This window comes from Typha angustifolia, chromosome 14 (genome assembly GCF_048772165.1).
Source record: "Typha angustifolia cultivar Huaian chromosome 14, ASM4877216v1, whole genome shotgun sequence".
Lineage (NCBI taxonomy): Eukaryota > Viridiplantae > Streptophyta > Magnoliopsida > Poales > Typhaceae > Typha > Typha angustifolia.
In genome coordinates this window covers 10,209,680-10,224,637 of record NC_133252.1, presented here as the reverse complement: position 1 = coordinate 10,224,637, position 14,958 = coordinate 10,209,680, and the positions used below count along the sequence as shown (strand labels likewise).

The 14,958-nt window shown below is 37.1% G+C and overlaps 1 protein-coding gene across 5 annotated transcripts in view; it reads left to right on the top strand.

Moving 5' to 3' along the window:
* The window catches only part of LOC140775400 (uncharacterized), a 54,633-nt gene that overhangs the window by 6,343 nt on the left and 33,332 nt on the right, over positions 1-14,958 (top strand). For 4 of the 5 annotated variants that reach the window (XM_073118671.1, XM_073118674.1, XM_073118672.1 and 1 more), the window contains exons 3-9: positions 137-220; positions 2,055-2,135; positions 6,048-6,147; positions 6,294-6,378; positions 6,485-6,534; positions 12,442-12,521; positions 13,160-13,219. In XM_073118671.1, the coding sequence (XP_072974772.1) occupies positions 137-220; positions 2,055-2,135; positions 6,048-6,147; positions 6,294-6,378; positions 6,485-6,534; positions 12,442-12,521; positions 13,160-13,219 (540 nt within the window). The remainder of the gene's footprint in view (positions 1-136; positions 221-2,054; positions 2,136-6,047; positions 6,148-6,293; positions 6,379-6,484; positions 6,535-12,441; positions 12,522-13,159; positions 13,220-14,958) is intronic. The other variant, XM_073118673.1, reaches the window with a different exon arrangement.

The window sequence follows — 14,958 nt, the reverse complement described above, 5'->3', positions numbered from 1 at the left end:
ATTTGATTAGCCTGATCCTTAATTTTGGGATAACATAAGATTCCTAGGATACCCTTGACTCGTACCAAACATAAATATGCTAATAAGATAATTAATTCTATTAGTTCGCTAATGGCTTACTTACGTGAATTAATAGGATTTACACCGCGTGAGAAGGATTTTGGGATTCCGGAGGAGCCGACTAGCTGACGAGTTTTACCATACCGTGGAGACCCCCCAGGCGAGTAGAGTTATACAAATCTAGAATAACATAATTACAGTCATTTTACCTGTCATGACACTGTAGGAAATGTCGGTATTAATGCATGCAGTTGGTACTCCCTGTTATATCTTTTGCATATGTAGTTATTTATAACCTGTTCATCATAGTATTATGAGAATGTTAATGTAATATCAAGTATGATAATGCTTTACATGTGTCCCGTATGGTATACCATTGCATAGATGTATGATTGCTGTGAATATGGAATGTAATGATCATGATGACTATAACATGCTTTATACATGCATAAACACTGCACCACTTCCACCTATCATTAGTAGTCAAATTCTGACTAGGCAGTACCCTATTCACTCAGCCCAGGGTTAAGGGTAGAGTGTATCTTATATGACCTATATTATTAGCGGCCTACACCTGAGGTCGGGAAGCCTGTGTGGCATTCAGGTAGTTATACTGCATAGTTAGGACTAGATTATGATGATAGAAGAATATGGTTGTGAGGCGGGGATATAACATTAGCGGTACCCGACGACGCAGGGTTAGGGTGTCTGTTGATGAGCCGAGGGCTCCCGATTCTCCCGCCGAGGTCGGTGATGATTTAGAGAGAGTGAGATATGGGCTTACGACCGGGGTCCTGAGTCTGATGGCCACAGACAACCGGTCACATATAGTGTCGTCATACACGTGTAGGTAACATTACCGCTAGATGTGTATGTATCCCCCCTCGATGTATGAGATGATGGATGATTGTTTCTTAAGAGTATTTACCCTGTGTGGTGAATAGCTCGGTGAGCGATGATAAGTATGATTATTGCTTTGGTAGACATGAGATGACTAAACTGCTATTTTATTGCTATGCATAACATGTAAAGCCTATGATTGAGATGTGTACGAATAAGAGATTGTTTCAAGCTTTATATCTGTGTGAACTTATCATAATATGTTTAGGAACTAGCATGCTCCAGGATAGTGATTGGTAATATTTATCAATTGCATTGACTTAGTAAATTGTGGTAAGTCATTTCAATAAGCATGTCGTTATCATTAGCAAATATAGGCATACATTGGATATACACATGTGATGTCATTATTCTAAATTGTATGGATCCTACTCGCTGGGCTGTAAGCTCACCCCTCGTGGCGGTATTATTTCAGAGCTAGGGGACGCAGGTGCGGGTAGCGAGGAGTAGCCGCTTTTTTCGTTTCAGTACGTATGTTAGTTGCATTAAGCCCCTGCGAGGGTGTGATGATGACGTTGTATTTTTTTGGACTTTAGTATAGTATTTTGGATGTATATTTGGAAGGCTTGTTGTGGCCTGTGGAACTTGTATCCGAACTCCTTTAGTTGAGTTATTTATGGTGAAATTATGCTGTTGTGTGTCTTGTGAAATCCTTGTACTGACAGGTCATGTGTTGCACCGCGTGGGAGGATTTACCCACGCGATTTACACGTGTATTTGGAGGTTTGGATGTTTCAGTTATGGCAGATGTTAACTTACTGTTCTTTGCGTGGTTTCTGTTTAGCATTATTTAATCTTTTTTTCTTAGATTTATGTTTTAACATTTCTATGCATCCATCAAACATCATGACACTTGAAAGTGAGACATTAAATTTTAAATTCTATCAGTATGCGGTACACACTATTTCTGGATATCAGCAAATGCTGATTGTGGTGCTGCTCTTGCTTTATATTAGTATCCGTGCGTTCGCCTCAAAAACACTAGAATTGTGTGTGCATGTGTGCATGTTATTGCTGCTTTTTCTAAACTGTCTGAACTCTGCAAGGCAGCTAATGAGGTAATATGATTAATTACTAATCTAAAATTATTACAGCATGTTAAGGTGTTTAGCTTCGATGACGAGCAGAGATGGGAAGGGCAAGGAATTGGGCATGTTTCTATCGAACATCTGGAGGTTCAGTTTATATTTTTGTTTTATACTATACACCTTTTCTTTTAGCATGTATGTTACATTTTCTTTGAAATATGTCTTTATTTTTTTGCTAATTCACTTTTAATATGAGTAGGGATTTAATGAATATTCTGTGCTATTAGAATCTAAACTAGAGAAACCACTATTTTTTGCTAATTCACTTTTATCTTACGATAAAAGTGACATTCCTTGTCTTCAGTTATTTAATGTTTAACTTTTATTACTTTTCTCTGCATTTAATACTTACAAAGTTACAATTAACTAAAATGTTAGGCTATTTATATTAGGTATTCACTTATTTGTATTAGGTTTATATACATTTATATATTTTAGTCTCTCTAATTGACATTATTATATATATACACACACATACGTACATACTTTTTAGTGTCTTTAATTCACATAAAAACAAGTGATTTACTTGGATATTGCAAAAGAAATGGTCGATATAGTTTTGGTAGGTCATAAAAGATGGATAGATAGATTTTGATACAAATTAATCGAGATGGGTCAGATCTAGATATTTCTAATGTCAAATCAGGATTTACTAGGACATAAGTAAAGCATTAAATTAAACTTTTCTTCTGTGTCAAGGCAATAGATATGAATAATTAACAGGATTTTATAAGTTATTTTGCAAATGCAAACTTGTGAAGTACAAGTTGCTTGAATACATGCAATGAGAAATTGGATAATAATGTTGCTTGTACTAATGATTTTAAATTATGAATTGTTTGTCTTTATGACTTACTGATGTATTTGCTTCTTTATCAGCATGCTAGTTATCTTGTCATATTATATGTCACGACTCAAAATTAGAATTATGACCGACCATGTACCTCAATGCATTTGAGATACACGAAGCCTTAACTAATATTTTTCTAAGTCCCAAAATAATAAGAATTTAAATTATGAACAACTAACTCTAGTATAATAAAAAAATACTAATGTCATCGATAATGTGTCACCAATCAAACTAAATAACAGATGGTTTAGAATAAAATGTCTAATACAATCGATAGACAAAATAGTAAAATCCTAAGTAGAGAGATGGGTTCCCGGTGCATCTTGCTCAGTCGCGACGTAGATCAGCACCTAAAATATTAGAAGAGGGAACTCATGAGCCAACAAATATAGCTTAATGAGTGGAATCCACTCAAAAATTAAATAAATCTGAATCCATAACATAACTTTAAATAAATACAAGTCCAATAATATAAAATGAGAATCTTACTAAGCTTGCTTATGATAACAATAGTAATAACAGTACAAGTAATGACAGAGCAAATCATATCTCATAACATGGTTCATGTCCATATGTTGAATTTCTTTCAATATTAATAATAATGTTATATGTCTCAACTTTGGACTGTTCTTGAGGATCCATATCAATTACAAATCACATCGATATGCACTCAAGTCTTTTTCTTATAGTTAATCCAATTAGGGTCACCAAGGGTGTCACTATGTGATAAACTCCTCTTGTCATTTTTACTAACCATAGAAAAAGAATAGTCACCTCAGAAAGATTTCTAATCTAGCATGGGACTGTTCTCTAAGCGCGCCAGATTCACCTAAATAGATCATATGCTGATCTGGACTTCAAAGTAGTTTTGAGTCACTACAGGAAGATGCACGAAAATATCTAGCCTGCGTCTGTTCTCAAAATCCTACCACGTATCAATTATGTTTTTCCACTAATATTATTGATCATATAAATGACTATATGCATTAAGTATAGCAATGCAGTGAGTCTTATATTTTGCACATAGAACATAACAATGCACAAAAAATATAATAATGTATTTGCACACTGAATTATACGTGATCCGATAAAAAACACAAAATATAAGATGAATAAATCAAATAAATACTTTAGTAAACTCACTCACCTTTGTCTAGTTGAAACAACTGAAATCTCTAATCCATGGGTTAAAAAAAATCACCACATTTAATAATAAATAAATAATATATTTAAATTTAACTAATATCATAATTTCTAAAATTTAAAGCTAATTAAATAGCTAAAATGGGTTGGTTTAAGCCCATTGGATTGGGTTGGGCTGCGGGTTAGCCGCAGCAGCTCACAAGATTTTGATTAAAGGGGCTGGGCCAAGGCCCAACAAAAGATTAGCCCATAATTTGCTAATATGGTGCGGATCAAGTCTTGGATCCGAAATCCAACCCGAACCCACAACTAAAAGAAAATGAAAGAGGAGGGGTTAGCTCGGTCTAACCCGAGTCCCACCCCACCCTTCTTCCTTGAGAGGATCGACGCGAGGAAGAGAGAGAAGGAGAGAGTCCACCGGCAACCGTTGCCGTTGACGGTCAACGGCCACACCCTATGCTCCTCGCCACGATCGCAGCCACGGCAATCACACGAGGTGGAGGAGAGGTCGCCGCCGCCGACGACCAACGCTCCTAACTCATGGTCGGTGGTGATTTGAGCCATGAGGGCTCCAAAGAAGCATGCCTATGACATGAGGCCAACAGCACGACACTCCGGCACACGAGCGGTAGCGACCCAAAGCCGCTAGCCGACTCAATTCACCAACGACGCCTCTTCGCCTCGAAAATAGGTATTTTTATTCTAACTTATTAAACTTAAATTAATTAGGAGGAATGAGAGATGGGTTACCGACGAGTCGTGTGGTGGTCTGCAATTACTCTGGCGATGCTCCGACGGTTTCATCCCATGTTGTGACCTCGACTGCAAAAAAAGAAGGAGATGGAGATGAAAAGAGGGAAGAAGGGGGGCTGCGGTCCATCCCCCAGAGAGGATTTTGGGGTTTGATTTATAGAGAAGAATTCAAATCCAAAACAAATTTGGATTTAGTCGAAAAACTCGCAGCTGCTCCATGTGTCGGTGAGGGAGAGAGAGAAAGGTGCGCACGTGCGCTCAGATTTTTTTTTTTTGGGTTCTTACATTATATGTTAGGGTTAGTGGGATGCTCGATTTTTCTGATGATGAGGTGAGCCATCATAAAGATAGTTTTAAAATTCAGTGAGAGGTAAATTTTTTATATATACACCCAAATCAGGAAGTGTATGCAAGAGAAATTAGGCGGAGTTCTTCCTTTCTATAATGCATTTCAATTATGTGTATGGCTTTCTTCTGTCAGGCTGTATGTAATAAAGCTTGAAAAGACAGCTTTCATAGTAAGATGCAAACAGATATTCCATAAAGAATGTTAGAATGGTAGACAAGGAACATGCCTTTTGCTTTGGAGTTGGTTGATGCACAATGAATTGAAATGTCAGCATCTGATTTACTGAAATGTTGATTTTGTTCTCTATAAACAGAATGCATAGAACAGGCTGGAGTAAGTGGTTAATATAAGGCAAGTGTCTAGGTGAAGTAGGTAGCTTTTTCTCTAATACAATGTATTTCTGATATAGGTTTCAGTTCTTTTAACAATGCATCGTGACTCACTGATGCACGGAAGAACCATTATAACTGTATTTTCTTCTGAAGGCATTCTGGGGCTTCAAACCAAAAGCATACTAGGAGAGATATTGCATGTGGAAGTCGTCATTTCCTCTTTGTAGGAGCAGACCTCAGGATTGCTTATTTTAAAACTTTTAAATGTTCTCATCTCATATCTATAAATCACAATTGAAGGCAATATAATGGGAACAAGTATTGAAAGCTTAACTCTAGCTACAGGTAGTGGACATGCTCAGAGGCTTGAATTTGATTAACAATAATCAGAAAAGGAAATCAATAACCTTGTGAAAACCTTGTAATGGTGTCCAACCTCGTAATCCTGTTGCCTATTGCTTTTGATCTTTTGACTGTAAAGAAAAAGAAAACCTTCATTTCTTATTCTTAGCTCATAATCTCGTGTGATTTTTGGAGTTGTTTCTGACTTGATTTGATAAAATGATTTTCAGAGGTTGGAAGATCTTGGTTTGACCGTCATCGGTGAACAACATAATGATACTTTACTTGTACACCGAATATCCTCTCATGATATATATAGAAGGCCTAAAGGTGCACAAACATGCACTTTGTAGGGACCAAATATCCTCTGAGCTCCCTTTGTTAATTTCCTCATGTATATTATTGGTTTCTAACTTTCTATGCAATCCTATTCATACCCTGGAAACATGGAACTTTTCTTTTGTCAATTTTGACAGATGTTATCATCTGTTGGGAAGACCCAGAATTAGCTACAGGATTGGGATTATACTTTGAAGAGGCTGAAAGTTGCTCCTTCATATGGTACTTTCACTATCATGTGCTTTGTCCTGTTAGTGATAGATTTCTGTGTCTGAGTTGTGCTTCTTTCTTCTGTATATACTCAACTCACACTATTTGTTTCTTGTAGGGACAATATTTGTCTAGTCCAGAGGAACCTGCTGTTTAGTAGTTGTGGGAGTAAGTGACCTAGGATTGACTTCTTATCTCTCTGTTGTCTGTACATACTTCCTTGTTTCTATATCACTGTTTCCCATAGGTACTGAGATTCTTTCTTGCCCAACAATAGAATATTCAGAAGCTATGAGCACACTACAGTGAAATGATATCCTTTATTTTCATTATTATTGATCTTAAACAGTTATTTGTATTATGTAGTTCATATTATTGCTAGCTTTCTTCTTATTTTTTAGCACAAGTACAATTTTCAGTTAGATAGATCTTCCTAGACATGAGGATTCAAGTGGGTTGAACACTGAATATTGGAGAAAAATGTTGCTACTCAGTAGGTGGTGTATAATATTCCTGAATTTTGGTGGCTTAAGTCTTCAACTGCTTCTCTTCTCTATTTGATTATGGTAATAAAGAATACAGCAGATGAGTTGAATACTCAGCTTTGAACCTGTAAGGTGATATTTAAATAGCTGTATCTTCTAGTGGAATCATACCTCCACTTTGATTCACAGCTGAAGTCTCGAGTGATTTTTCTTCCCTTTTATGGTTTCTATTCACTATAAAATCATTCTTTTTTAGATTTTTGATCCTAACTTAGTCCTGGTTTAGAGAATTTGAGCCCATAAGTAAACATAATGGGAAATTGGATAAATCATAAGATAGTCATAAATTTGGAGTTCTTTTGTCCAATTTTCGTCAAGATGCATTGAACTATGAATAATTTCTTAAAGAGAGAAAAAGACGGAAAAAGATCTAAATCTTTTAATAGACAAAATCTTTTGGTTAATTTATACTCTATTACTTTACCAACTATTCTAAAAACTTAAGTTATTAGAGAGTAGTAATTTTTATTTATATTCGAATATATTGCCCATTACATAAGTGGATTTGACTTAAATTAATGGAGGTTTTATCATTTTGGGCAAAGATAGATATACAATATTTGAATCAACAATGGTTGTGCCGAGTGGCACGCGTCGGCATGCCCCATCGTGCTGGTGGCACACCCCTACGTGCCATTGGCAAGCATTTATGATATCTTTAATACACTTTTTATGCCATTTAAAGATGTTTTTGGGTCTTCATATGTCAATCTTTGATTTTTGGTTTAAATATATATATTAAAAATGTAAAATCTATATTATAATACTTTATCTTTATATTATGTTAATAAATGACCTACTTTAGGAAAAAATTAGAGGTTATTTATATTTCTTGGAAACCCCTGTCCGCATCACCGTTCAATATTTTTTGACCTACCATTGGCTAAACTACCTAAGTACTAGGTCTAATGTGAATAGGATCAAGGCAAAAAGATAGCAAGTTACAAATTCTGTCTCGGTAGAATATGTATTTCTATTATTATTAAATTAATAAATAAATTAATAAATGAAAATGAACTAGTTAATAGTAGGGCTACTATTATCATTAAAGATAAAACAATAGGTAAATATAAATGTTATTCAACATATACTATGATTGGAAACATTCATTAAAACTAATATTAATGAACACTCCGTAATATAATTGAATACTCTATAATAAATTGAACATATAATATTAATTGATAATAGCTTAAATAATTAAAATTAATATCTAGTTGAATGTAAAATGACGAGGATGATTAAAGACTTTATTTGTTGATACAAGAATAGCACGAAAATATTGCATTAAATACTGTCGATATTTTTCAAAACCTATTCACTAATAATATTGCTCATTGTAACATCTCACATAGTCTTCATATAAATAGAAATGTTATAGTTTTCCTATGATATTATATGGATATTGAACATGTATAGGAATGAATGACACCAGGCAAGCACAGACACACTATAAACATATGTAGATTGTGGATATAGAGTATAATAAGAGTGTTCTGCTTCTAGTGAGTGTGATTGATGTGATAGTAATTATGATGAACTAATATCTTCTTGTGGGTGCACATCTCTTGATATTCTACTACTTACAGACTAAAGTCTTTTGTAAAAATAATCTCTCTGAAAAGATTGCGTAACATGAACGCATGTCTTATCTACATCATCACTGTCAGCAGACTGAGTCTTGCTATTATCACCATCACCATCATCATCATCATCATCTCTAGTCTCATTATCATCAATTTTATTTAAGCCTTCTAAATGATTAACTGATTAGTTAATTTGATAATAATTAATGAAAATAGAATTTTTTTTTAAAAATGGCTCCATGGCTTGGCATGGCACCCGTGCTGATCAAAGGGCTCCGATCTAAATTAGGTTCGCTTTAAAGGGCACTCATCCACTTACCCCGGGATACACTAAATTCTTTGCTAATAAGAGGGCTCCGATCTAAATTAGGTTGGCTTCAGGATTCGTGCTAGTCCATGGGAAGTCTGCAACAAATGCTGAGTCACTGCTAAATCCATAACACATATACAACCAGAAAAAAGATCTACAACAAGCCCCACATGGCTCAAGCTAAGGCCCAACCCAAAATGGGCTCTGGTCAGCACAACCACAAGGGCTCGAGCCAAGCCCTCGTTTAGGCTTGTTCAATTTGAGCCATACCACCAACCCTCTTCCTTTTGCTCACACCCAATGCGAGCATGAAGAGGAGTGCCTTGCCAACCCTCTCTCGTCAGTTGGCCATGAAGGCTAGAAAGGATGGAGGGACACCAAGGGATGTACTTGGATAAAGGGAGGTTTGCTAACCATTGATAGTCACCAGCAAAGTAAGGAAGAGGATGATGGGAGAGGTCAAGGTGGATTTGGTGCCAACAACAGAGGAGATGATGCGATGAGTGCCCGGCTAGAGGGCAATAGGCATAGAGGAAAGTGGTGGCAAGTCTATTGCAACTCGAGAGGGGCCATGAAGGAGTTCAAAGCTTCGCACAGTGGCCACGAACACGGTTAGGTTTAACCGAACATCATAGATGGTCTAGATGGCTTCCATGCCATAGTAGCTTGACCCCTCAAGCTCATCAACCTCGAAGGTCGCCGAGTGGGGCTTAATCATCAGCCAGAAATTCCAGTGGAGGCAGTAGAAGGGTAAGAGGGGGGAAGCTCATTGCCTCTAGCCGGCCACAATTGACACATGGAGAGGGGTTTAGAGAGATCTTGATGATGAGGGTGATGCCGAGTGAGATAGAGAAAATAGGAGAAAATAAATGGTCAATGAGGTGCCCTCCTACGCACGCGACCTAGCTCATCGCAAGTTGAGGCTTGAGGGCTCCTTCGCACGTGGCTTACTCTTCCCAGGTTGCATGCAAAGGGGAGAGGCAATTTGAATAGTGTTAGGAGCAGGCACAAGTGGAGAGGGAAAAAAGGAAAGAAAAGAAAAGAGTGAAGAAGGAGAAGAACATGAAGGTGGCACATGCATAACACGCGTCGATCATCATCAATTTTTTTGTTACACTGTCAGCAATCTCCATTGTTGGTAGCCCACAACGATCATAGAGGAGTAACCCTCAAACTCCACATGAGCCCCACAAGATGGGAGGAACAATGGCCAAGGCGGCCGGCGACGAATGGGCTCAGCTTCATGGCCGATGGTCATGGAGATTTCTCCTTTGGCAATCCTAGCAACGAGGGCACCAACAAGCAACAACAATGGTCTCCTCATCGAGAAGGGTGGACGTGATCGATGATGATGTTGACAGCCGGACACAAGCTAAGAAGCCGGACAGAGGGAGGTTATGTGGTGTAGCCTCTCCCAAGCATCAAAGGAACCGACTAATGGTATCTATTGCATGAAGGTTGCGAGGTGAAGCTTCCTAGACTATCCAGCAGAATTTCGTGGACGAAGCTACAAAATAGAAATAGGCTATAATCTTAAATATTTAATTAAAGTATAATTATTTGAAGGAGGTGGAAGAGTACTCACCAAGGAGTCACAAAGTTGTCTTTGCGTCCATCGGTGGCGTTCCAATGGCCGGATCCGAGATGATGACCTTGACAAGGTAAGGAGGGAGGAAAATGAATATGAAGATAAGGAGGAAGAAGATGATGACCGCATCTTCCGAAGGAGGAGCAAGCCTAGGGTTTTATATGGGAAGACTAGTAAAATGAGTACTTCTCCTTAATGAATTCGCCTCGGTAATCGCATTCAAATCTTGTCTCTTCGAGAGGGAGAAATTGTACCATTTGTGCTCCCAATTTTTTATTATTTTTTATTTTTTGGATACTACTAAGGATAGCCGTGTCATAGGCACGGCCCTTGCCGATCATTGGCATAGCACGGCACAATACGTGCCACGGCACTTGCTTGCCATGCTGCAAGAGAGGGATAGAGAGAGACCACTCACCTCGTCGTTTCCATCGCTGCCGACCTCGTCCAGACCCACTCAAGGTTTTCTCTCTCCTCGAGCTAGGGCATCCGCTTTGCATTGGATGGGAGTAGCGACTTCATCAACAACTCAAATGGGAGTGCAACTTCACTGATGAAGCTTCGACATGTGAATGGCAGGCGACGATAGAAAGCTCAATGACGAGTGGATTGTTGCTAGGAGGGGTATCGTGCGGCACCCCTCGTGCCATGTGCCAGTATGCCGCCAATATGGGCATCACTGGATACTACATATATTCTCACATGACTGAGCCACATACTCTTCAGTCTTTTTTTTTTAAATTTTTTACAGAAGTAAGGCCCAGTTAGATTTATTAGAGCCATATACTCCTCAGTTAACTTGTTTACAGTTGACTTTGATTTGAATCCTTCCTTAAATCCTTGTAGACATTGTAAATCTTGACTAAAGTTTGAAGACCAGGAAAACCTGAAAAAGGTGATTGAAATATTTTTCAACACGATCATGTTCAAAGGCTATGAAAAGAAACGAGCACTTGTTTTGGAAATATTCCAGAAAAGTGCATCTTATGATATGCCACATGGATGAGTTGGCAAACGGTGTTACAGTTAGAATGTGAACTGGGCTAGCTCATTCAAATATAGCAATTTCAGGAGGTCTTATCTGATATTACTAGCTCAAAATTTAGATTTCGATTGTGCATTTATTTGTGCATCTTCCATCTTCACTTAAGTAGGAGCTATAAAGAGAACATTATGTTTACACTGTTGTCGTATGATTGTATCAAACACTTTTGGAGTCGCAAAAGAATTTGGGTGAGAGTGTTGATGGATAGTAATTTGCGTCTGGGAATTATCCTTATTTCTTGGTTCGTTCTGGTTGTTGAAACTATGCCTTCTTAGAGTTTGGTTGAAGGCTGACTAGCTCAAATTTTAGAGCTTTGGATTTGAAAAAGGTCTGGGACTGTTTTGAGAGTCCTAAGAACAGAGGGATGAATCAAGCATAGGAGTTGATGTAGACAGCTACTGAATTCACTTTGTTGCTTGGATAATCTTATCTGTAACCTATAAATTTTATTTGACTCTAACCACCAAGGAGTTCCATTAAGTGCATGGCTAGGGGTTCAGTGCTAACCTGTGAACCTGGAGGCTTTTATTCAACTTGATGCAGAGTTGTTCACTCTATCTGGTAAAGATCAACTGTATGCAAGAAAGAAAAAAGGATCTAAAAGGTTTTCATGGTCAGGAACTAAATTTGTGATTTACATCATAAGCTTGTTTTTTCCTCTATAATTTGAATGAAGAAATAGTTTATCTTAACAATTTTTTTCTGGTTAAATATGGATCTTAAAGTTGAGAATGGAAATGATGTAGATGAGAGATTTGAATTTGTTCTCAGTCATTAGATGACGAATTAAGGAACACAGTGTCCTTTGGTCTTGAATTTTCCTTTTCCACCAATACAAGAGTAATGAAATAAGAGGTACACCATTCTAGCAGGAATCCATAATTAAGCATTGTTGGCTGGCATGAGTTTTAACTTTTAACTAATTTTAACTTTTAACTAATGTTTCTTGGAATGGAGGCGATTTTAGTTGCATTGTGACCATGTTGCGATTCTCTTTTCAGATGAGTCATTTCAGGCTACCAAGAATGAATTGAGAGAGCTTTCATCTATTGAATTGTCTAGTCTTCCTCTAGTTCTGAAGGTTTGTTTGATCTTGGTGATTACTTTCTTTTTTCCATGATCCACAACCCTCCTGCTTCCATTTGTCCATTTGTTTTGTTTCTGAACATGTTGCACTAGTACAGGCATTAGTTTTCTTGTCATTTCTGGTAGTCTCCTTCCAGGATGTCTAGGTAATGCTTCTTAATTCTTTAAATGGTTAAATAAATAATTTTTTTAAAATTTTTTATAAGAGCTTGATAAATAAGTTATATCTTGTTTTTTTTTTTTTTGGAATTATGCATACTTCCCAATATACTTCTATAGTTTTATTTTCTACTCTTCTTAGGACCCATCTGCACCAGTAGTTATGGAGATTGTTTCTCTGTATTTTATGGTCAAGTCATGTAGTGCTGTCGAAGTGCATATATATATATATATATATATATATATATATATATATATATATGCACATGGCACCTGAATCTTTACGATGTCCTAATACTCCTATTCATGATATTCATATGCTTGTATGCTGCTCAATTCGAGTTGGCTGGGTTTCCTTCGAGAAAAAGAGCAAATAATTTTATATTCTTGCTTGCTTCTACCAAGCACTCTCTTGCTGGGGCTTAAATTTGGAAGACTACTGTGTATGGGTGATCACTTGATTCTATTATGCAGAGCATACAGGACTGCAATGCTATGGAGCAGCTGCACGTGATGGAATTAATATCACAAAACGTGAGCTTCTAAGTTGCCTTATTGAATTACTTTTATTCTGAATAATCAGTTAGAAGCAGTCTATAGTTGTTGGAAAATGTCAACTTCTAAGTTACCTTAATAAATTTTTTTTCTGAATAATCAGTTAAAACTTAAAAGCAGTCTATACTTGTTGGAAATTTTCCTTGAATCTGTTACAAGTATCTGGATAGTGGGTAAGTTGCAGTTTGCTCCGAGTCATGTGAAGAAATCCCTTAACCAAATAATAACCAGGGCTGGGGGCCTTCCCCAAGAGTTTGGCCTTTTGGTTTTTTGAGCCTAAACTGGCACTAAGGAGGTCAACTTTTTTTATTTGTGAACTAGTCTTACAGGCTATAGCTTTCACGTCAAGTACCTATTTTTTCTTTCTTTTTGGAATTTGGCTTGAATATATGGATATTTGATGTCAAGCCGAAACCCTATTGTGAGAAATCTCAATTCTCTTGGAATCTTTGGTTGTTCAGCTGAAATGCATCATCAAATTGGATTCTGATTGTACCAATATCTAGGATAAAGGACTTATTAAGCCATAAAAGCTATTTCAGGCTCTAAATTCCCCAAAATCAGATTTTTGCGAATTCCAAGGCTGTGAGAGTGTGCTAGTCTATACTCTGATTGGTACGCGTGCAACATGAGCTATGCCGAGCCAATATCGACACCCTCCATGCCATTGCCACGATAATCTTTGTATACCTATATATACAGTGATAAATATATTATTGCCAACATTTAAATCTAGCATGAGGACTAATCTCATGTCCATTTTCATAACAATTGCTTGCATAATATTACCGCAAATAATGCAGTTGAATTTTTGAATAAGCAAGCGTCATGAAATGATTCATTGGAACTTAAAGTATACATCTGTTTACATAATTGAGAAAACTAAATTGTCATAATTTGTCTACATCATTTCTAGGAAATGTTATTTAAAAGGCAGCGTTGCCCTTAACTTTAGCCTCGTTGTCCATCAGAGAAGAGAATAAGAGAAAGCTCTTAGACTATAAATCGGAGAAGGAAGATCCTAGATCGCAAAATGAATTGGAGAAGAGGGGGTTTTAATATTCCTTCTCTAATGCTACTGGGTAGAAAAGTTAGGTTGGGCTTTGGGCTTCTTTCGGTCCAATTGGATAGGAACTCTAATATAGAAATTGTAATTGGGCCTCAGCTACTACTTGTCTAAGAAAAGAAGAAACACTAGTAATTCTATTTGCAATGTATTATATATTATATATGATTATCTTTAATTTTCTATATATTAAAATGCTAGACCGTCTTGGCCCTCTTTCCACCTAGGCACTAGGTGGTGTTGGGTTGACCGTCTGCCATCTGCCATCTGCAGCCACTTTTTATTACATTAAAAAATATTGCAGAGAATGAATATAAGTATATCATGCTTCAGTTGTATTTAAACAAGTGGAAGCTGCATCTTGCCCAAAGTATTTGAGACTAGAGAAGTGTTTAGTGAGAACAAACTAGTTATACTAGCATACTTGTGAAAGTGAGAGAGAAGTCTTCTATGAAAAATCCAAGAGACTGGAGATGGATTTGTTCATGGTGCCCCAACTAGGATAGAGGTTGAGAACAACCATTAGTTTTGTGGTGTATACTGATTGCTTTCTTTGCTGACCCTTTCTAGCTAAGATGTTGAGGCGGCAAATGTGCGTGGCATCACCAAGAAAGGAAGTGCAAACAAAATAGCAAGAATACAATTAGATGAC